The sequence below is a fragment of the Mastigoproctus giganteus genome, chromosome 12 (genome assembly GCF_048544385.1).
Source record: "Mastigoproctus giganteus isolate SK-2022 chromosome 12, ASM4854438v1, whole genome shotgun sequence".
NCBI classification, from domain to species: domain Eukaryota; kingdom Metazoa; phylum Arthropoda; class Arachnida; order Uropygi; family Thelyphonidae; genus Mastigoproctus; species Mastigoproctus giganteus.
Window position 1 is genome coordinate 54,176,950 of NC_143586.1, and position 26,007 is coordinate 54,202,956.

At 34.5% G+C, this 26,007-nt stretch overlaps 1 protein-coding gene across 1 annotated transcript in view; it reads right to left on the reverse strand.

The window, feature by feature from the left end:
• LOC150077070 (U11/U12 small nuclear ribonucleoprotein 48 kDa protein-like) overlaps positions 1 to 26,007 on the reverse strand; it is a 144,176-nt gene that overhangs the window by 99,516 nt on the left and 18,653 nt on the right. Inside the window, exon 4 of the mRNA XM_090386089.1 lies at positions 16,528 to 16,584. Coding sequence (XP_090242215.1) covers positions 16,528 to 16,584 — 57 coding nt within the window. The remainder of the gene's footprint in view (positions 1 to 16,527; positions 16,585 to 26,007) is intronic.

Below are 26,007 nucleotides of genomic sequence, written 5' to 3' on the forward strand. Positions count from 1 at the left end.
TAAACTGATAGTAAACTCGATCTTATTGAATTTGCGATAATACCGACAGCTGGAATTCTGTGGGTTATTATGGTGAAATGTGTTTACACTTCTATGGAATCTTCAATGATATAAAAAAAAATAATTTTCAGGCTCTTCTCTTCATTCCTATTTTTAAAGCTTCATAATTTGTTACTCCGTTCTCACTTGCGCGTATCGTCTTACTTGCAATTTGTGCGTGTGCGGTGTTCTTTGTTATTGATTGCTTATCTTTTTACTGTTTTAAATATTAACCCCCACCCACAAGTGACATTGAACAGAAATGTCAACTAGTTTAGTTAGTATGTACATATTACAGTATGTATTAATTATTCTGATTATCACGTATATTCTTCCGAATTTAACGTATCATTTAATTTTTTAATTGGTAAGGTAATCAAGGGTAAATTTGTACTTAATATATCTTTACTTTTATAGCCTATGAATAATATTCCTCCTATTTTCGCTAATTAGAGTCGCTGTTTAATAGAATTAAAATTCAATTCACAAACGTGATCACAATGACCGGTGCTTATTACACATCGTATAGTGAACGGTACTTTACAATGGTGACTCCATCGTAACGTGATTTGATTGAACAGTGAACCAATTGTAAAGGGGGGGGGGTGGAAATTCATTGTATTTTTAACTATTTACGTGAAACTTCGGATAATTGGGGCACCCGCTTAATCAGGCCAAAATGCACTAGTCCCGATGTGTCCCAAATAACCGGAATTGACTGTACTTATTATTATAGTTTATTATTATAACATATTGTACAAAACCTCAAGTAAACCATGATGTTTATGTCTCCGATCTGACATTATTCCAACTTAACATTTCAGTAAACTCGCTTAATGAACAGTACTTAGCATTCACCATCACCTATTTGAAAAACTTTTTATGATGCATATCTATATGTTTCAGAACAATAGAGATATTAAAAGAAATAAATATATAAATATGCTTTTGTCCAAATAAACAGATACAAAATGCTCACAGTATTACAATAAAATGATATGCCACAAAAATGTTGCTTTCTGACACTGCATTCCTAGATGAAATACAATATAACAGTGCCCAATGAATTACAATTTACTCTTTCAGCAAATTGTAATATTTGCGATAAAATTACATTTAATTACATTTAAAATATATAATTTTAAACTTTTAACAGTTGCAATTATACACTGGTTATAACTCTAATCAATGTGGTGTTTTCAATCATGTCTTTAAGTGAGACACTTTCTTTGCAGATGATATCCATCAAGAAATAAACTACTCTAACACTTTCTACACCACAGTAAATAATTTTAATAAATGAGAATCACATTATAAATCCTTCACCAGATTCTTGTTCATGTGTACAATGAGGAAGAACAAAGATTTGTTCTAGTGTCTAGCATTCTCACAGTCTACTGTTCTCCAGCATCCCCCTTCCAACATTAAACCCGATTAATTTTTTGTTGAAAAGCCCTTTTAACAGTTCCCCTTCTTTCTCTCCTTATTTCTATTTAAATTTCTTTATAAAAAGCTTCTTTTATTTTTCTTTTTGAGGTCTTTCACCCCTCCATTACTGCAAAGTTCTTAAACACTACATGCCCAAGTGCACTCCAGTGTGTGCTCTCCCAGTTTAGATTCTTTTGTGTTCCCTTCAGCCATATCTGTTGTGTTCATCTATGCATATTTCAAATCCTTATCCCCATCCCACCTATATATACCTTAAAGCATTTATATTTGTTTTTGTAAATATGTCTTCTATTATAATCTGGTGTCATATCTATGAATGAACTCCCCATCTTGAAGATGGGCAGTTCATTCAGCTTGAAGAGCACTTGAGGACAAGACTTTTTACAGATTTTTTTGTTTTTTCAGTGATGCTTTTTATGTATGGAATCACTACTACTCTTTCATAATCCATGTTTTGTTGTGTTACTGTTTAAGTTTTTGAATATTTTTCTATGGTAAATTATTGTTGATTAAATGCCTTGGGAACCTGTTATTTAATAATAATCCTTTAATAACATTGATTTCATCCACAATATTTTTTATCATTATCATAAGCTTTTAAACATTATTCTGTTAAAGTTTTGGTAATACCAATTTTAATTTTTTGAGGGCAATTAGATGCAAAGTTTATGTAGTGGCCTGAGTCTGTGGGCCTTCTATACACCTGAGAACATAACCTGTCTTTTTCTCTTTCACTTGGATGTCCAAGAAAGGCAAACTGTTATTGACCTCAATCTCAAGCTTAAATGGTCTGATGAATGTTGTATAGCTATTCTTTGAATTTAAGTAGTTCTTCTTGACAAGTTCCCATATGAACACATCATCCATGAAATGGACCCATAGAGAAGGTCTTAAATTGGCCCACTGGATAGCTAGCTGCCCATTCAATGTATGGAAAACTTTGGAGGAGCAGCCATCCAGCAGGCCACTTCGAGGCCTTCCCCATGGGTCCATTTTGTGGATGACATGTTTAATATAGGAACTTGGCAGGAAAAATTACTTAAATTCAAAGAATATATAAACAACATTCATCAGACCATCAGTGTTTAAGCTTGAGATTGAGGCCAACAACAGATTGTCTTTCTGGGACATCCTAGTGACTAAACTGAAAGACAGACTAAGTTTGCAGGTGTATGCAAAGCCAGTGGATCCGGTCTGATACAAACTAAACATAACAAAAAAATTAAAGCAAGTATTATCAAAACTTTAAGGAATAGATGTTTGAAAAGTGATAATGATAAAAAAATCACAGATGAAATCAGCAGTATTAAAGGTTATTATTAAACAGCAGGTTCCAGAGGCATTTAATGAACAATATTATGAAAAAATATTCCAACAACACAAACAATAACATAATGTTTCAAACAAAACGAATCTGTAAAAAGTACTGCCTTCAGGCAATCTTTAAGCTGATTAATAAGATGGGAAGTTTGTTCAAAGATATGACAACAGATTATAATAGAAGACATGTAATATACAAAAATAAATGTAAACTGTGGTAAAGTATGAAGGAATAAGATTTGAAACATACATAAACACAACAAAATGGGCTAAAGGGAACACCAAAGAATCTGAACTTGCACATGCTGGTGTGCACTCACACACAGTGATATGAATTTTGTTGTAATGGAGGGAGGGACTGAAAAAAGGAAAATAAAAGCTTTTACATAAAGAAATTTTGCCAGGTTGCTTTAAACAGAAATAAGGTGAACTATGAATTATAACATCAGTAGTTTGAAAAAGGCAAATTTTTGTAATCCTTGTTTATTATGCACTCATTATGCATGTGAACAAGAACCAGGTGAAGGGTTTATAAATATGCACATTTATTAAGATTATTTATCAGAGTGTATAAAGTGTTAGAATAGTTTTTTTTTTTAATGTGATATTCTTTCGAAGTGGGTGTGCTAAATTAGCAACATTTTTTCCCTTTCCTGTCTCTACTAAAAAAAACGGGAGAAGGGGAGGGAGGGCATTTTTTTTTGGCTCTTAACATAGATATCATCTTAAAAATGTTAATAATGTGTATGAAACTGAATCTGTTCTCAAGTGAAAATTGAAAAATAAAATCTTAAAATAAATATGAAACGCTATGAACATATACTGAAATTTATCTACTTTTATGTTAAATGAAAGAGGGCTTAAATTTTATATTATGAAAAACACTTTTATTTCTTAGTTACCTAAATACACCCATATTAAGTAATGAGTGAATAGGTGTGCTCTTCAACATCCTACATTTTGCACATTCCCATGGGAAAAAAAAGTGCACCTTACAAATCTGCATGACATACACATGGAAAATAAAAGGATATCACATTTAAGAGGATACAATAGTTTTTCTAGAGCAGATACAAGATCTCTGTTGTATTCCACTGCTGGAAAAGGAAAAAGTTTTCATAATTTTATATTTTGAGATAAGATCTGAATAAGTAGATTCACGTAAAATGGAGACTTAACTATTTTTAAGAAGTTTTAATTTTACAAACTGTCGCAAATGGTTCCGAATCAATAAGACTTATAATTCTAAGGTAACAAAAAAACATGCACACAAAACACATATACTTAATTTATACATATGAAAGTGAAACAATGTAAACTTAAGTCTGTATATTCAAATCAATTTAATATACACGATGTCCCAAAAGTCACTGTGTATTATGGGGAAACAGTGCGATTTTAAAATAAATTTCGTTACAACAAGTACATTTAGCCTTTTTTACATAAAACATAAGTATTTGTAATGTGTTAGAGATGTTATTATAATTTTTATTAATTTTTTAATGTTTTCTTTTCAGACCCATAATTCATGATGCGTGTTCAAGAGTGAATTTTTGTTGTAACATCACGCATCAAAGGAATGAAGTTTTGTGAAATTAGGGAAAGATTTTCAAGGAGATGTCATAGTGTGGTCCATTAAGCTGTTATTTTGGATTTGATCGACAAGTTTTTCACACAATGCTGCTCAATGTTGAAAACCATCTTCATCCAGGTCATGCTTGTTGTTTGTTTGTTATTTGGTTTTTAGGAGCATTAGCAACTAAGGCCATATTGCTCCGGGGAAATGCGGTGGTCATTCCCTGACCTTTCCGCATCCTCCGTATTTGGTGGTGACGGGCTCAAACCCCGGTTTAATCAAGAGGCGTGTGCTACACACTGCTGCTCCTTCCCATCTGGCTATGGAGGCGCCCCAGGTCATGCAACAGTTGTATGTGGTAGGGCTTTTTCATCAGTGTTGAATGCAAAATTCTGTGAACTGTCTTTGGTATGTTTAGTCTTTGAGATCCCTCCCTAACTAATAATTTTGGGTCCTCTTTGAACAGTTCTCAAATTGATTCAATGCTTTTACGTGCTGTCCTTGAGCATCCACATCCCTACTCATCATGCACAGACCCAGTTCTTTTAAACTTATTCACCAGTGCATGAATTGCATTGTCCTTAGGACCAGGACTATGAAATCTCCTTGAAAATCTTTCCCTAATTTCATTCCTTTCCATTCCTTTGATGCAGGATGTTACAACAAAAATTTGCTCTTGAACATTCATCATGAATTATGGTTCTGAAAAAAAAAAGCATTAAAAAATTAATAAAAATTATAATAACATCTCTAACACATTACAAATACTTATGTTTTATGCAAAAAAGAATAAATACTTGTCATAATGAAATTTATTTGAAAATCACACTCTTTTGCCAAAATATGCAGTGACTTTTGGTACACCCTGTTGTGTGTGTGTGTGTGTGTGTGTGTGTGTGTGTGTGTGTGTGTGTGTGTGTGTGTGTGTGTGTGTGTGTGTGTGTGTGTGTGCAGCAATGCTGGAGAATATAAGAAATTAAAAAAAGCATAAAGAAACTCTTGAATCTTAAAAAAATAATTAATCATATGTATATATATAATTTCAAAATAAATCAAAACATTTCAAATCATGAAGCAGCGGTGCAATCTTCAGTTTACTAACTAACAACAAAAAATTATTATTACCAAATTTAGAAATACAAAAATATGTGCAATTTTAGCTGCTAGTCATGGAATAAAAAAATTTAATGAATTAATATTTTTTTGTAAGGGCTGGTTAAATTACTGAAAAAAAGGAAAAAATTAAAATCTTTTTAAATGCCCACTCCAGCATGACAACATATTTTTAATAACTTTATGTATTAATAGCAAATATGTGACCTGTTAATATCAGATACATAATATGTACCACTCCTTTTTAATTCAATGCTGTTTGTAAATCCAATGTACCATACTCTAACTTTACAGGAATAGAATACTATGCAAAATAAAACCACCTTTCATGTGATATCATAGTTCGGAATAAATCAGGTAGACAAAAGTAGGTAAACTACTTCACTTTATTAAATTAGCATTTACAAGTAATTTGTAATTTTGAAGAATTTAAATTACATCAGAACCTCCATACACTTCAGAACATGCTCTGGGCTCCTTTGTTAGTTAAAATATATTTTAATCCAAATAATATCGACTTATATACTGCAGACCTGCATACAAAAAATCAGAATTGCATATTCCAAGGGTGAAAAATTCAACTGTCAATATTTGTTAAATTGTTTATGCATCCAATCATTTTCTCTTTATTGACAACAGAAAACCAGAGGAGCCCAAACCTTTGGCCTATGAAAGTTTATGGGAGTGGGAAGGGGAACAATGAGTAAGAATCACATTATCTCTGCTTCTACTGATTTTTATGGCAGGGATTAATTTGAATTAGTAATGCACTTTTGAAGTTTCCTATCTTTTTCATAAATGCTTCAGAAAGCAGCACCACTGGTATTTCTGGAGTATATGCACCAAATTTTCAATCATCACTGACAGTAAGATTAGTCAACTTAAGTTTTAAGCTTTAGACTGTCAGTCTACCTGGTAAATAGCATTTCTGATGATTGGGAAGAAAGGGGTTTGAGGTTAAGCAACCGTTAAAACAAGTGTTTAGTTTCAAGAATTTCCCTACTATTCTGATCACTGCTAATATTGAAATTTGGCAAATACTCAAAACTAGAAAGCTTTGGGTATTTGCCAATTATTGTCCTCTGAACAATAAGTGACAAGTTTCCAGATTTCCTTTTTCTTCCCTCTTCTCTACCTTCTCTATCTACTTAAGACAAATAACAACAAAAAATCAGACAGAACACAACTTCCAACTAAAACATGTTTCTAACTTAGCACAGGTAAAAATCATACCAATGTCCTATTAACTGAAGCTTATCAGCTTTACTGAAGTAATATTTAAAGAGAAATACTACTCTTCCCTATGACAACATATTCTTCATCACTCACATTGACTTTCTCTGTACTACTCTAGCACTCTCACAAATCAATAGTGGTAACTAAAGAAAATGCTACAAATATCTAGTTTGAGATCAACTCCTAAGAAGGAACAATAGCAGAATACAGGAAGCATGGTACATATAAAGATAACAATGTGTTTTCACTATTTATCCTTTTTTTTGTTTTGAATTGAAATAACAAGCTTAAACTACTTCTTTGCAAAGAAATATGATTTAACTAAACTCTACAACATACATATCAATGCAATACAAAGTAAATGATGGAAACAACAATCAAATAAATATCACAGCACAAGTTTATTCAATATGGGAATAACTTATCTTCACAAACAAAGTTTACTAGCAAACAAGAACTAATGCATGGAAGAAAGAGAATTCAGTTTATGAATTCTATGAATGGCGAAACCACTATATATTTCTTTTTAATGTTCATCCATTTCTATTACAATATGCATACAAGATTTGATATCAAAGGTTGATGAATAAATTTCTGAATAAAGCAATATGTTGTTGTTGGTTTTTAGGAGCATTAGCAACTAAGGCCATATTGCTTCGGGATATGCGGTGGTCATTCCCTGACCTTTCCGCATCCTCCATATTTGGTGGTGACGGGCTCGAATCCCCCATCTAATCAAGAAGCATGTGCTATGCACTGTTGCTCCTTCCCACCTGGCTACAGAGGCGCCCAAATAATACAGCAATAGCTAATGGTTGTGGGTGGGGATTACAACTTATTTTAAGCATACGCACAATGTTTTAACATGTGTGCATGATCAAAAGAAGTTATTGTTATGTACCAGTCGAGCAGAAAACTGCTTTGAATGAACACTTGTTTTTTCTTATTTGTCGAACGTACTGAAAAGGATAAAATTTAAACAACACGACCACGAGCTTGGAAATTGCAGGAAATAAATGCTAGTTCAATTTACAAAAATGAAGCTTTAGAATGGGGGGGGGGGAAGCTTTTGTGTGATTTCAAATGTTTCACGAGGGAAATTTCTCAACTGGAGATGAAGAAAGAAGCAGTTGCACCTGTCAACATTCCCAAAAACAATCAAAACATCAATAAAGTCCATGCCATCATTCAATTGGATCAAAGCTTGACCATTTGAGAAATTGCAGAGGAAATGCTCTTTCATTTGGTTTGGTTTAGGACACTTCAACTGAGGATTTGGACATGAGCTAAGTGAGCACAGAGTTTATTCCAAATATTCTTACTCTAGATTAAAGACAGCATTCAGTCATATTATCTGAGTTATTCAAACAAGCTCTGTCAGATCCTCCATTTTTAATGAAAGCTACTACCAAAAAGTAGTTAAATGGTTGAGAGTTACAATTCAACATAAATAACCTGAAAAATGGCAAGATGGTTGGCTCCTTCATTATAACAATGTGTCATATCATATGTCAATCACTGTCTGGAAACTTCTGATTGAGAAATGAAATACATTCCTGTCCTGCCACACCCACCTTACGTGACTGATTTGGCACTATATAACATTTATTCATTCCTAAAATAAAAGCAGGACACAAAAGAAGACTTCTAAAAATGTTTTCATCATGGCACATACAATGGAAAATATGTGTGTTACAAAAGGAGATATTAGTATTAGTAAATGATGCAAGAAAGCAAGCTTATGAAGCAGCGACCAGAAAAACAAAACAAAAAGACAAAAAAAAAAAAAAAAAAAAATTCCCACATCACCTGTCCCCTCCAATAATTTGTTTAGTTCTTTCTTGAATTTATTCAAATTACCCACTTCCACACAACAACAGATGGAAGTTTGTTCTAACAATTAACCACCCACTGGCTGAATGCACACTTCACACATGTATTCTGCAACTATCCTTCCTCAATTTTAATTTTTATGCCTTTCCTGTATGCAGTTTGAGCAAGAGAAAGAATGCCATCTGCATTTACTCGATCCCTTCAAAGCTTTAAACACCTCAATCAGATCAGCTCACAGGTACATAGTTTCCAGATGCAGCAATTTGCAGAACTGAAGCTTTTCTTGATAAGGCACCCCTTTTGTTCCCTTCACCAATCTTGTTGCCCTTCTCTACACCATTCCAGCAGATCTACATCCTTCATGAAGTGAGGCCTGCAGACACAAGATGCAGTACACAAGATGTGGCCTAACCATTGCCTTGTACAATGGGATAATCACCCCCTTATCCATGCTAGCAAAGTTGTTTATCGCTGACAAAATCTCATGATCTGGCCTCGCAAGCTGTCTACAATACTTAGAACTTTATATTTGACTGCACAATTATCCCCAAATCTTTCATTTTCCACTACCCTCAGTGTATTACCACATAGTTGATATGTTAATCTCGGATTACTGCACCCATATGCAGTACCTTGCATTTGTCAATATTAAACTTCAACTGCCATCTCTCAGCCCACTGACCCAATTTTCCTAGATCTTATAGCTCATCCTGATTACTGTCGTTAACCACCATGCCAACCTTTGTCATCTGCAAACTTAGACATTAAGCCTGATATGCCTTCAATATCATTAATAAATACAGAAAACAGCAATGAGCCCAGCACTGAATCATGAAGATTCCACTAATAACATTTGTCCACAAAGATTCCATTAATAACATTTGTCCACAGTGTCCACTGATAACCACTTTCTGTCTTCTTACATTCAACCATCCCTTTATCCATAGCAGTAGCTTGCCCTTAATGCCACGTTGCTCCAGTTTGTACAGCAGTCTTTTATGTGCAACAGTACTAAAAGCCTTCCTGAAATCCAAGTATTTTATATCAAAATTATTTTTTGCAAACAGTTCCTTGGTCGCTGCATCATAGTATCCATTGGACTGGCTAGACAAGACCACCCCTTAACAAATTAACACTTACTGCAGTATAAATGTATTTCTGTCTGGATGGTCTTGAATTATGAATTTAACCAGAGACTCTTATTTTTCCTGGAACAGACATTAAGGCTAACAGGTCTGTAATTACTCATGTCAAATTTTGATCTCCGTTTGTGAATTAGGGTTATATTTGCACATCTCCACTCCACAGCGACCTCCCCTATAATTATGGCTAAGGGTTTGCTTACCTCCCTTAATATAACTGGATAGATCCCATCAACTCTATGTGCCAATTTTTTTAGGTTAAGCTTCAACAATTTCCCTTTCACTTTCCTCTCAGTTATCACAAAATTATTTAGTTCCCTGTTATAGTTTGATAAACGTCTTGCATCCCCTCCCTAAAAAAACTCCTCAAGTGTGAATGTACCTATTTAGTTTGTCAGCAACCTGCACAGGATCACCAACAGGACCAATGTGATTCGACCTATTCTTTCTACTGTTAATGTAAATAAAGAAGTCCTTGATGCTTTTCATTGCATTCTTTGCCAGACTTTGTATAATCTGCCTTAGCTTGCCTAATGCCTTTTGAGACTTGATTACTTGATTACAGACTGGTTTATATGCATCCCATGCATTTTTCTTCTCTGATACAAACTCATTAGTTCATCTAACATCCATTTAGATCTAAGTCTTGAACAGCATTTTTTAGTTGGTATGAAAAGCCTAGTAGTTTCTAAGATTACTACCTTGAATAATTGTCATTTAAAATTTGCTGTTGGTAACATCATCAGTCGGTCCAACTGCACAGAATTTAAAAAAACTATCTAAGACCACTGTAGATACCCTTATGAAAGCAAATGCCATTCCCCTTTACCCTTAACAGTAGTCATGTCTTTAAATAAATCCCACATCATTACATGGTGATCACTGCCACCCAGTGGGTCTTTTACTTGAAGATTCTTAATGCATGCAGAATTATTGCTGATAATCAGATCAAGAATATTGCTTCCTCTTGTTACCTCTCTAACATGCAGAGATGGGGGAACCCCTGGTGCCGTCAGACAACTAACACACTTTACACTTAAATACATATTGGAACATCAGTGCATAGTTCAACATGCATAAATGGATACATTGGCTGTTGAGATGGTAGCGGCCACAGGATAACAGCAAGTCCTACAATGTAATGAAAATTTATTGAACTTCATTTGTTTTTGGAATATTCAGTTTTTGAAAGAGTGAGGTGCATCAGAGGGATGCACCCCACTCTTTCAAACCATGCCCACAATTCTTGCCATCTTTCATGGTTGGAGACCTTCCATATAGCTGCGGCAGGTCCACCATTAATCACAATGCTGGGACCTGCATACGTCCTATTTTGGAGGCCATTATTTAACATCATGATGAGTTAACAACAGGACCAACGTATGCCACACTGTTACCACGGAGTATTACAGTTCAGTATTTCGTTACCCTTCCCTCTTTTTTGCCACATGATCCACAAGGTTATACCTCTGCATAATATAAGGACTTGCTATTGTGTCTCTTATTTAAAGAGGATCATTGCCTTGAAAGCTTCTGTGCTTATTTTTCTTTTATCATTTATTGGCTGTATATAATTTTGACTTTAATTAGTACACAGTGTATTTATTTTATATTATCTATCAGCATCTGTGTACTTAATTTATTTTTAATTAATAAACTTTACCTCTCTAACATGCTGCTGCACTAAACAGTTGTCCAACAGATCCACAAACATGTAGCTAGTGTCAGTGATCAATCAACAAGTTCCAGTCAACATCTGAAAAGTTAAAATCCCCCATTATAAGACATTCTGATTTACTGGCCCACTTTATTTACCTGTATAGTTGCAGGTTATACTCATCACAGTCATTAGGCATATAACACACTCCTACTCTCATTTTTGTTTTTCTAGTGCTTATGTTACACCAAACTGACTCAACATTGAACTGACCACCCATGTCTACTAGATGCACTGGCTTAGATTTAATATGCTTCTTAACTAAGAGCATCCCAGTCCTGTCTGTCCTTTCTGTACACTACTCTCCATATTGAAATTCTGCATCCCTTATGTCTGACATTGTCTCCAATGTCTCTACAATATCTGCATTTGATAACTTAATCAGTACTTCAGATTCATTAAATTTATTTACTATGCTCCAGCATCAGTGTACATGCAAGTATACATGTACCTGTTCTTACTCTTAGGGTATAACACAGCCATGTATTTACTTGTTCCAAGAGAATCCATAGCAGCACTTGAAACCCCTGACATCTTGCTTTCCAGGCTGCTGCATATTGAAGAATATCATTAATGTAAACATTTTTTGCTGAATAGAATTAAGTGATTCAACATCCACCAAACTTCTTGATAAAACATTTGATATTTGCAAAAAAGATAAAGGAGCAGGTATGACCACTTTATATGGCAACACATTTAAAACAATCACTGATCTACTGGTGGTATATATACATACAGAAAAAATGAGAGTCCACCAAAATGTTACAAAATAAAATCAAAATCATTTTGAAACCACTGATAAAAACTAAGAAAACACACCAACTCACTTTCTAAAAGGCTAATTCTAAACAATTTGGAATCCCCATTCATTTTTAGTACAATAACAGAATATCCACAAAATTCATTTTTAGTACAATAACAGAATATCCACAAAATTCATTTTTAGTACAATAACAGAATCAGTGAAAAGTATCATCTCAACCTTCAGGAAACAAATATATGGAGATAAGGGAACAATCAAAATGCAGAACTACAAACAGACAAGCAGAAACATCAAGAAAAACAGTGGGAGGACAACTCCCCCACCACATTTTTGGACATTTCCAGATGCCAGAAACCCACTTATTGATCATATTACCACATCATCAGAACCACGAAACAAGAAACAGCCAGCCATGAACATACAAGTTAACACAGTATTTTCTTCTTCACTCAGCCCAGGAATCCAGAACAGTATCACTTCATCCCAGGTCACCAATGTTACAGTATCCAGCAGACCAACCCAACTAGCAGCCAAACAACACCGCCGACAAACTACCACCTATTGTAATCATGGCAGCACCCAACAAGATGCAGTTTTTCCTTACACCAGGATGTAGTTTTTCTAGTCCCAGGACTTCCAGAAAAATCATTCTAATGTTTTCCAGCAATTAAGATAGATGCAAATGAATTCTTTAATTTTTGTAGTTGTGCTTGTTTTCCTATGCCCTAATACGAGAAGGGCCAACAAGCAGTGCAGAAAGCATAGCTAATATTTTAGTTGTTAATTATTTAGGAAACAATTTATTTTATTAGACTGAGTTCTAATATAGTCCTGGTTGCAAGCTGATATTGGATTCCTAATAGAAGTTGTTTTGCATAGTCCTCAACTCAATAACTGATTGTGAAACTGAGATGTCCCTAGAGATTCAAGAATTTAATGTTTGGTTTGAGTATACTGCTATGAGAAAGAAAGTTGTAGCTGGCCAACTTTCTAGAAATTGTACTGTAGGGGAAGGTTAGGTGAAAAAAATCAAGAATTCATCTATTCAACAGACATGAAATCACTTACACAGATATAGTTAGCAGACTATAAGAACACAGTGATACTTAAAAGATTTCTGAACAAGCTGATAATAGGGGCAACTACAGTCAAATGTGCCCACAAAAAGTGATATAAAAGTAGAAGATCCAGAAAACATGGTTATGCAAGAGGAACCTAGAACTGACAATGAAGGTCACATGTATCACAGTGTAAGATGATGTCAAGACCAAATTGAGCATAAAAGGTGCCCAATCACAAATGACCAGAAACTGGTCTTTGGCTTCAATGTAAATTTCAAGTTATCTTTGTATTTAGGTAAACATACTCGTATATCTTTTTGAATATTATCTAGTTCAACCATTCTGTGTTCTTCCTTGAAATATGCATCTCTAAGTATTCAAAAAATATATTTGGTTATAAGATGTGTAGACAGTTTCCTTCTAAAAAAAAAAGTTAAGGGAAATGGTAATGTAGATAATAAATTAAATTAAGCTACGCTATTATATTGTGTAGAAGTATCTACACTGAAATAAATTATTTATATAATAAATAATTACGCTCACAAAATAAATTTTTAAGATTAAAAAAAGGACGGGGGGGGGGGGAGATCAATTGCAATTGTTAGCAAGTACGCTGTTTGAACTGGTAACTGCCAAATGGTTAAAGAACTGGAAAATGGTTAAAATGGTTTAGAACTGGTTAAAGTTCTAAAAAAAAAAAAAAAAAAAAAAAAAAAACACAGAGCAGAGCAAATATTACTGAAATAACTTATGTACTTATCTTTGGTCATGCTTCTGATTCTAAAACTGTAATACAGTTACATTTTATTTTAAGCAAAAGTGTGGTGTTAAAGTTTATTATTTTCCCTGTGTTATATGCTTCTATGCATGAAAATAAAATGGCTGGCTGTAATCAGACAGTTTACATATGACACATGTGACCCAACATCCCTGAATTATGTGAATGTTTAAAATGCTTAACAGATGAATGCCGAGTTGTTTGTTTTGGAAACACCACCAGAGGGAAAAATTGGTGAATGAACTGATATAAATTTTCAATAAAGAAGAAAGTTTTATGATTAGCAAATGTGCCAGTGCACTAGTTTCTCATATGTTCTTTATCATTATATAGATATTCAGGGCCTAAAATAAAGGGAAAAAAAAAAAAAAAAAAAAAACAACAAACAACTTTCTGCCAATCTCATGAGCTACATTTCAGATGCTGAAAGGAGGGCAAGCAGAAATTTATACCATCTAATTTCAATAAAGGCAACATATCACACACAGACATATTCCAGGAGTAAGTTCTTGTTACTGTTAAACTAATTAGAGGAAGCCACTTTTTTCTATAAGCAAAGCAGAATAGTAGAGTATTTAAAAAAAAAAAAAGATAAAAAAAGAAGATACATTAAACTAAACATGAATTTGATATGGATTTTCTATTACGTTGAATAACTGTATGCTTGTCGTAGAGGATCTTACTTTAATGCTCTGATGTATACTTTTTAACTTGGCATTTGGATAGAATGACTCTACCTGAAGGTCTTAAACTGTTCTTAAAAAACAAAAAAGAAGATAATAATTGCAATTTTATATTCTACTTCCTCAAGTAGCTTAAGGTTTGCTCAAGATGACTTGGGAAAAAAAGTTGTCTGAATATTGATAGTAACTGTTTCTATATAGTTACTCCATCATTTTAGCTTAACATATTACCTTAGTAAGATAAAGCTCTTTTTTATTAAGAAAATGTTTCATTTCCCTTTATTTAGGATATATGATAATCACTAAAGATATTAGTAAGCCAAACTGTTCTAAACCTGGTAGCTAGTTGAACACAATAATATTTTAATTTATTTCTCTTCCCAAATTATTTGGCAATGGGGTGAAAGAAGACCCTCCTATCTTACCCTTTAAAGAAGGTATACAAAAACACTTATCTCACTTTATGTTGGCTTTTTATCTTCTTACTTTCCTCTCCAAGAATGGCATCTTCAGTTTTAGTAGGGAAAATGAGGTAAATTTTGAAACGTTTAATGAACTGTGGTTTTTTCTTTAATTTTAATCTATATAATGGGAAGTATTTATGAGTGCTACCTTATCCTTGGGTTGGATGCCAAATTTGAATTTCTGGTATATTTTTATTGTACTATTATATTTATTTAAATATAAGGTTTATTTAGTTAGTTAATGAAATGTTTTGTTTTATTTTTTCTGATAGGTATACACATTTGTTTCGCATTACATGTCTAGTGGGCCTTGAAATGGAAACTTTGCTCAGTCAGAAGTTGAAATCTGTACAAGCAAATGAAATGTTCAGAGAATGATTAAAAATATTAAAGATGGCAGTTGTGCATATTCACCTATATTATTTCTTGGCAATATCCACTGCCATCACCAGAGAAGGAATTAAAAGCAAAGGAATCCAAAATGTAAATTTTACTTTCTAATACTGCATTACTGATCTAGCCTATGGATGGAAACATAACTAAAACTTTTAAATAATTTGCAGAATGCAGTTCTTAAGCAGATGGCGCCTCTGTAGCCAGGTGGGCAGGAGTGGCAGTGAGTAGCACGCGCTTCTTGATTAGACTGGGGTTAGAGCCCGTTACCACCAAATACGGGGGATGCGGAAAGGTCAGGGAATGACCACCGCATATCCTTGGATCAATATGGCCTTAGTTGCTAATGCTCCTAAAAACCAAATAACAACAACTTAAGCAGATCGGTAGGAGGACAAGAAGAGAATGGAGTAACATGCATATTAAATGGGGAGGGAGAAGAACTGTAAACTTTCCAAAGTTCTCACCTAGTGAAACTTGCAACCATTCAGTTACTGTTTAGGGTGAAATGATGCTATGAAACACATAATAATAAATTTTTGTTTGTACTCTGTATTAACAGTTATTGCAGCCAATATACCAAAACAATAGCTAACAACAGGCCTTACATTCTTTGTGGCTGAATACTCAGTCTTGCTATGTGCATGTCTTGCATCTATGTAGGTTACCCTAAAACACAGCCATATTCATTTGTATTTATAATAACAATAATAATACATGTCAACTTCTTAGGTAAAATTAACACTGGTAGAGGAACAAATGTACTCCACATTGTGGTGAATGGCAATTGGAGTCCACATACAAGAATATACCTGATCTAACACAACTGAGTTTAATTTGTTTAATTATACATAGCATGCAAGTGTTTGCTTCTGACAGGAAATTCTATATATAAATTCCTATTAAAAATAGTAATAACAAAAAAGTAAATTAATATTAACAAACAAAAAAGACAGTTACCTTCGATATGTCCACTATTAATTGCATCTTCAAAAATCTGGTCTTGAATTTCTTGATCTGTAAATATTATCAGTTTAATTTGAAATTCCTATATATTAAAAGAAGTTACATCAACATTTCTTAATCCACCAATCTTCTATAACAAATCTGTGTATTTAAGAGTTTTTTAAAACTTATCTTGAATAAAAATAATTCGCTGGAAGTTACCTAGTGCAATTGCTCATCAAAAGATGGTAGTAAAGATATCATTTACATTTTGATAAATCAAAGCACTGTAACTGTTTACAATCTGGGCATGTTTAGTCAACAATTATTTAAAAATCAAATATGTTTCTTCTAATAGGAAAAATAACTTGTCCCCCCCCCCATATTTAGAATCCTTATTTCACAAAGAATCCAAAGAAAGAACATTTTCAAGAGGCTTTGAGTAAAAATTTTTAACCCAGAATGTGCTTTTGAATATTTCTTAAATAACATTAAGAATTAATGCAGAAAAATAAATCAAAGGCTAAATCATACTAGAATAAAATACTATTCAAAAATATAAACAGATTATTCATTTTTAAACATTGTACCAAACCAAATGACTTATAAATACTGGGTTATCATCAAAATCAAGAGTAAGATATACCCGGCTGAAGGGTTAATATAAATAAATATGATCAAGTATTACAAAGAACAAAAAAGGCATCAATTTATTGTTACAGTGTATTGCATTACTTACACTGTAGCAGTTAAGTAATGTAATAAACTGTAGCAAAAGGATGAATTACTAGTAAATCGTAATATAACTTTTTGTAATTTCAATTTAATATTATTTAGCAATAAATATGGTTTCCACCAGAAACAATTTAAATTTGACTTACACACTGGAATATACGGTAATTACAAAATTCTGGACAGTGCTGAATTATTTTAGGCATATACATTGTGTGTTAGCATTAGAAGAATGGAAAGAAAATTAAAGGGTTTATACAGGAACACACATTCTTTCCAGTGGAGAAGCATCACAAGAGAAAGTTACTGCAAAAGGACATTTGCTGGAAGGTTTAAATGTGCAAAAGAAAATAAAGGCATGGGCTGATTACAGACTAACATAAGACACTAATTAATAATTATAAGGACATTAGCAATAAAACCAATGATGGGTCTTTCATTGTCTGATAGGGAGAGAGAGTTAAGAACAGAAAAACTGAATTCTATTCCCATATGAACACAAGAATGAAGAGAGAATATCAGACAGGTCCTTTACAAAATCAAAGTGGTGGAATCATAAACAAACCCAAATCAACCATAGCTGTTCAGCTCGGGTGAACTGAAGTGAACACCAGTTTTAAAGCAAATAATCACTTAAGTGGGCGAGTTTTTCCTTGGTAAATTTTATTCAATGTGCAAATATATATTAGATCCCTGTTTAAGTTATTTTTAAAGTACATCACTGTATTATAATTTTTACTGTATTATCTATCTGTCACTTGCACATGACCCAATTGTATACAAAACAAGCTTATGTTTTAGCTTTTTTGTTGAATGGAAAATAGTATTTTATTATGATTCAGAAAATCAATTACAAGGTATCAAACAAAAATAACAGAAACCATTAATAATATTAAGGAGTATACTCATGGTATTTCTCAGAATTTACTAGGTACTCATATGCAAATTGAAAGAGATACCACAGCTGTTGGCATTTCATTTTAGCATTAATAGAGGCACAAGTTGCAAGAATGCAAGCTAATACAGCATCAGCCAAAAAAAAAAACCCTTCCCATTTCACTGATCCATTCTATCTAAATGTTTGTCTAGTTCTGCCTTGAATTTATTTAAGCTAACTTCCACAACAGATGGAAGCTGTTCCAGCAATCAACTACACACTGGCTAAAGGCAAACTTCTGCAAATCTATTCTACAACTGTCTTTCCTCAGTTTGAATCTATGCCCCCCGAGGTTTGTAATCTGAGCAGGAGGAAGAATCCCATCAGCACTTAGCCTGCTCAATCCATTCAAGGCCTTATAAACCTCAGTCAGATCGCTCGCAGGTTAATCACTTCCTTACCCCTGCTCGCAAAATTCCTCAATAACATTGACAAGACTCCATGACCTACTCTGGCAGCCTGTCTGCACTCTCAGAAAACTTCATAGCTGACTGCACAATTACCCCCAGGTCTCTTTCATTCTCCACTACCCTGAATGCAACACCACCCAGTTGGTACATTTCTCTGGGGTTACTGCTACCTATATGCAGTTTAACATTTGTCTATGTTAAACTTCAGTTGCCACTTCTCAGCCAATCTGCCTAACTTTTCTAGATCCTGTTGCAGTAGCATACTGTCTTTACTGTCATTATCAACCCTGTCAACCTTTGTATCATCTGCAAACTTGGACATTAAGCCTGATATACCTTCATCGATATCATTCGTAAATATATAAAGCAACAGTGGGCCAAGTACCGAGAACGGGGGGGACTCCACTAATAACTAGTCCATGTAGAGCAATGTCCATTTATTACCACTCTCTGCAATCTCCCACTCAACCATCCCTTTATCCAATGTAGTAACTTTCCCTTAATGCCATACCACTCCAATTTGTACAGCAGTCTTCCATGCGCAACAGTATCAAAAGCTTTCCAGAAATCCAAGTATATGATACCAAAATTATTTTTTGCATCCAGTTCCTTTGTGACCACATAGTAGTTCCAATCAAATCGGTCAGACAAGACCCCCTTAAGAAACCCATGCTGTGTCTGAGCTATTACTGCTGTCTTGTCTAGATGATCCTGCAATGCTTCTTTAACGAGTGACTCCATTATTTTCCCTGGAACAGAAGTCAAACTAACAGGTAAGTAATTACTCGTCACTCTTTGTGAATCAGGGATACATTTGCACATCTCTGGTTCCTGGGGAGCTCCCCCGAGTCAAAAGATGCTCTCATAATTATGGCTAAAGGTTTACTTACTTACTTTGAAGCATCCTTTAATACAACTGAATAGATCCCATCCACTCCTGGTACCTTTCTTATGTTTAACTTTAACAATTTCTCTTCCAATTTTCTCATTTATTACAAAATCATTTAGCTCCTTGTTAGAGTTTGATAAACTTTCAACATTCCCTCACTAAATAATTCCTTATGTGTGAATACAGATGCAAAATACTTGTTGAGTTTGTCAGCTATCCGAGCCGGATCAACACATTCAAACCATCGATATCAAGTGGACCAACCTGATTTATCTCCTTCCTTGTAGAGTATATATAAGTAAAAGAAGTCTTTGCTGTTATTCTTTGCATCCTTTGCCAAAGATTTCTCATAATCTGCCTTTGCTTGCCTAACGTCCTTTGTGACTTGATTATAGACTAGCCTATATCACCCATAGGCTTCTGTGTCGCCTGATAATTTATATGCATCCCATGCATTTCTCTTCTCTGACACAAGTCTCATTAGTTCCTTGGACATTCATTTAAGTCTAGACCTAGAACAGTATTTCCTGGTTGGTATGAAAAGCCTAGTAGCTTCCAAGATTAATTCCTTGAATGGTTCCCATTTAGAATTTACTGTTGGTAATATCAGTTGGTCCCAATGTATAGAACTTAACAAATCTCTGAGACCACTGTAGTCACCTTTAAGAAAGCAAAATCCATTCCCTTTACCCCTGATGGTAGTTACATCTTTAAGTATATTTCACATCAGTATACTGTGATCAATGCCACCTAGTGGTTCCTTTATCTGTAAATTTTTAATGATCACTGCTGATAATCAGATCAAAATTATCAGCAGTGATAATCTTGATCTGATTATCCAGCAGTGATAATCTTGATCTGGCTCCCTCTGGTTGCCTCTCAAACATGCTGCTGTAGAAAATAAACATCCAATAAATCCACAAAAGTATTGCTAGTATGCAAGTAACCAACCCACAAGTTCCAGTCTATATCTCGGAACTTAAAATCCCCCATTACAGTAATACCCCGACTTACGCGAACTCTGAGTTACGCGGTTCCTGATTTTTTCGTTTGGCAACGCTGCCGCCCACTATCTTCAAGGTCGTTTTTCATATGTTATCGATATACGGTGCGACGGCGGAGAATGAGAGCGAAAGATGAACAAAATTCAACTTTGCTGCTTTTATGTTTTTTATATCAGTGAAGGGGAAACACAATTTCACCATAATAACATAAAAACCAACACAATTCCAGCTATCGGTATAATCGCAAATGCAATTAGATCGAGTTTACTACCAGTTTATAACAGATTCCACTAGCAGAAACGCAACTGGATTTTTATTGTTTTATGGTAGTAACCCCTAGAAATATGAGGTGTTAATAGTGTATCTCTGCCTTTATGGTGTTGTTTATTCAGTTGCTACATGCGCGCAACTTTGTTTATGCGTATCAAGCGTGCCTCCTCGTTTTGTAATTGTGCTTTATTCCCTAAAAATGAAAAGGAAGCGTCCTGGTGAAGACACTGCAGATTCAGAGAGAAAAAGAAAAGCAATTATCGATAAACAGAGGCGGACTGGGTCAAAAATTCTTACCCGGGAAAATTTATAGTGGCCTCATACTATGGTTTATGGCCAAAATCACACTGGCCCACCGGGGTTTCCCCGGTAAGGCTTATTGCCAGTCCGCCTCTGTCGATAGAGAAAAAAATACGAAATTGTGAAACGCTTTGAGCGAAATGAAAGACCATGTGATATTGCACGTGCTACAGGCCTAAATGAAGCAACGGCGAAAAGCACATGACAATTGCAAACTTGACAGGTTGAAAATTGAAAAGGGCTCAATTGTAAAGGGCTTAAAAATTTTAGAAAACAGACTCCAACGAAGAACGTGTTATAGCTACAAAGCAAGGAATAAAAAAATTATTAGCTTGCTACGAAGAAATTCTGCGTGAAAAAAAGAACGCGCTGTGTCGTCAGACGAATTTGTTAGATTTTATGAAGCCATCGACATCGAAATAACTTTTTAACGTAAGTCATTTGTTTTTTTAATACATATTTTGTATTAATATGTATAAAGAACTGCAATTTTATTAATATTTTTCTTCTAAACTAGTGTTTTTGTTAGTCCTTGGTCCCAATTAAGCAAAATTTATATGTATTTATATGCAAAGTTGTACCCCGACTTACGCGAATTCGACTTACGCGATTTTCGTCGGATCCACCTATCGCGTAACTTCGGGGTATTACTGTATAAGACATTTTGATTTACTGGCCCACTCTATTTCTCTGTACAACTGTTCATTATACTCATCAGAGTCACTAGGCCTATAACACACTCCCACTCTCATTTTTGCCTTTCCAGTGCTTAGGTCACACCAAACTGACTCAATATTGCACTATCCATCTATGTCAACCGAAAAAACAACCTCTCCTCCATTCCTCTCCTTTCTGTACACATTGTACTGCCCAAATTCCATTTCTGCATTTCTTATATCTGTGTAACACAAGTTTCTGATATCCCAACAATATCCACCTTTGATGTCTTGACCAACACTTCAAATTCATCAAATTTATTTACCATACTCCTAGTACTGGTGTACATGGAAGTATACATGCACCTGTTCTTACTCCATGTACTTACTTGTTCCATGACAACTCCCACCAGTCTTTGAAAACCCTAGCAGCTTGCTTTCCAGGCTGTTGCTCGTACTAATAGAAGCAGTGCAAGAATCACTTTCACCTCTGCATGCAGCTACTGTTAATCTTTTAGTCTGCGAATCTCCCCAAGCTAGCAGTTTTTTCGACCCACCTAACACTGCCTAGGTGGCATCAGCAAATATTCTTGCACACTTTCTATTTAAGTGTATCCCATCCCTGTAGAAGCAATCCCTCCTGTTAACAAGCACAGACCACACTGAAAAATTTTGTACCCCATGAGACTTGCACATTCTCTCCAGGGCCAAATTGATTGACAAGGCTCTCATCATCTACTCCCTCCTATCGTGTCTGAGCAGAATTGCAGATGCTTTTAAATTTAACCCTAATTTGTGACTTTTTTACAACATTGCCTCTACTTGTTAAAGTAAATTTGTAGATTTCCAACTCTTAATGTCATTGATGCCAACCAACAATATCATATCACCTTTTGTGCCCTTAAAAGATGATTTCTGCTCTACAACAACAACAACTTTTGCCCCTGGCAGACATACCCTGGTACTATTCCACCTATCCTTTTTGCACAATATATTAACCATCTCCCTGACAAGAGTCACTGACGATAACTAGCTCCTGTGGAATCAGGGCACCTTGAAGGCACTTTCACCTTGAAGATTGCCGCTGTGTTGCCTGATGCACAAGAGTGAACTCTGGCATTGAGTTGGACAGCTGATTGCTGGATGGATTCCCCATTTTAATCCCTATGAGGGCATCTACTTGACTCTTCAAACTCTTATAGATGCCCATCAGAATACTGAGTTCGCACCCAATTTCTTGGCCCTCTCTGAACCACACACACACACACACACGCGCGCGCGCGCGTGCGTGCGGACGGACGGATCCCTTGGCTAGATCATGTCCTATTCCAGAAAGGTCTACAAACATTTCACAAGTTGTATGTTTTTAAGCTGTGATGTTTTGAAGTATCGCCCTCTTCTGTTCTCTGCCAATTTGAACAGTTAATTCATGTTGAATTAACTGTTCAAATTCAAAAAATCTGAATTTGACAGTTAATTTATATGTACAGCAGACTCTCGATTATTCGAGATCGGATTAACTGGGACACTTCAAGACTCCAAATAAAAAAATAAAAAATAAATAAAAATAAAAATTTAAAAAAAAAATTCAAGTAATAACTAGAATAGGTATAAACAGATATTTTGCAACTCGTAAATAAGCGACAAGCAGCATTATAAGTCGTCATTGGGAGATTAGTGTAACTATTATCTTGCAATCCCCGCTGTTTTCACACTGCTGCTCAAAAAAAAGAAAAAAAAAAAAAAAAAAAACCCAAATGTTTAGTTTGTTTTAGTGTGTCGCGTCGATTGTTGTGTTCTGTTGCAGTGCAAAAGGACAAATTTTGTTTCGTTATTTATGTCAGGGATGTTGGAATTTTTTTGTTTTTTTTTGTTTAGAAATCGCGAAAATGATGGGTAAACGCAAATGAGTTGCGCTTTCAGTTAAACAAAAAATTGGAATTATTCAAAAGTTTGAAAACGGTGCATCTGTTAAATCTCTAAGGAATCATAATAATAAATATGTATCAAAATGGCCAAACATTAACAATGTATCGTGCAGAATTCAGATTTGTCAATAATAATATAGTAGCAATATGTTATTAGTCATTCCCAGTTACGTAAAACTCGACGAAGTAAGAAGTCCTGGCATGTATCTCTAACGTACGGGGATTTTTGTATTTTGGATTAACCGGGAAATCAATTATCCGGGATTTGTTTTTTACCATCTATTCCGGAAAATCGAGTCTACTGTATATATCACAAGGCAGACTCAGACCTCCATCAATGAAAATTTACTGAAAATACTTTCTCTCAATAGGTTTTATAAAGTATTCCAGTCACTAATAACCAAACTAAACTAAAATTTAAAGATTGTACAGAAAGATATCGCTAATTCTTATTTTTACATAACTGTTTTCTTTTATTGATTAATAACAATTACTTATATTTAATTTGGTAATACAGCAATACTCTGCATAGCACTGATAATTGGTACTGAAACTGTTCCGTGTTATGTGAAACCGTGCTGATTGAGGTATAATTATAATGGGTTATAATGGGTTTAATTGAATGCGTACCACAGAAATAGTCTATAAACAAATTATAATAAATCTATAAACAATTTGCGCTTGATAGCCAATTAAAAGGATTTGAATTTAAAAATATTACAAAAACTGTATTAATGAAAAGGAAACATCATGAGAGATGAGAAAAAAAGCTTTATTGTATTTAGGTATTTCAATAAAAAAAAGTCTGGTGAAGCTGTCTCTTCTTTTTCTCGGCACACAATTCGTAGCATCAAATCCCATCTTGTAAAATTTGCTGTATCTTGATGCTATATTCAATATTCGGATCTCCATTCATAATCGCTTCACAGGCATGTTAATCCACAAAAAAACTTTCTCCAATTCTCCTGTTAAAAATTCTTTTGGTGCCACTTCAGAATTGTTTATCTTTTCTTCATATGCAGTTTACTCATCAATTTCAAGGAGAGTTGCATCATCTATGTCATTTGCATGTGATTCAATGCAGTTACGTACACTGGCAGTGTCCAAAGTTTCAAATGCCAAGTTTTTTCGATCTTCACAGTGTCTTCAGTAATTGTCTGAATTTGCGATTCAAAACCAGTGAAATCATTTGCCAAATGGGGCAGAACATGCTGCCAAGCAGAATACACGTTGTTGCAGTGATTTCTAGCCAATATGCAAATATATTTTCGATCGTATTTAAAGGGGTAAAAATAAATTATGAAATGAAGTTATGAAAAGCTATCATGTTGTCTCATCAGAATGGAATTAAGAATACTGAACACGGTTGTACGTTGCCGCTGACTGCCTGAGGGGAGCTATTGGCACATGTGCATGTGAGACAATAGAGTTGGCACCGCAGCATATATGTATGCATACCTACGCTACAACAACGCAGCATATGTGTAGAGTATGTGTCTAGGCCACTGAATGAGTTTTAATATGTACAGTAAATTTTTGACTTGAACTGAAAACTGTGTTATAGTGAAACCCGAGCTGCTTGAAGCCATGCTAAGCGAGGTATTGCTGTAATGTATTTTTGAAAATATGACTTTACTGAAAGATATTTAAGAATATGTGGTAAATATTTAGAGTTGGTTATAAGTTAGTATTTTTTTTTTTTTTTTTTCAAAAATTCACATGCAATGCAGGATTTTAAATCTTACTCAGTGGCACACTGGATTCAATCAACTTGTTAAAATATATTAAAAGTGATAAAAAAAATGATGGAATTCATATGCTGGCACCCCATCTTGTCAGGAATCACAAGGTAGTGGCACCCAACACAACCAAGGAACACAGCATTTAAATAGCCTGTAAACCTGCTAAAGGGGGCTGAAAGGCTCTGTTCCTATGATATGGAACCGCTAACAGAGTGCTTACTTAACCAGTAAAATCTGAACTAACAAAAGTTTCGTAGTTGTATGATGTCAGCACATAAGAAACAACACAACACGAGACAGAGTTTAATGTCACTGTTATTCTAAGTTTGCCAAAAATTGTGCAGTCCACATCACTACTCACTAGGTTAAAGATTTTATCTTCTGAACACTTCACATATACCACGTGCTTTGTATCTAAAATATTTAGATTAGCCCTGTTGGTAAACGGCAACTGTTGTTGAAATAAACAAGATGTGTCATCTTGCATAACTCTGTAACTTGACTCAGACTATCATTATTCTATTAAATCTACCAAGCCCAATTTATAACTTAGGTATATATATCTAGAGGTTTTATCTATCTACAGTATGACAAAGTAGTGAATAACTTGCAAATATAAATCAAACG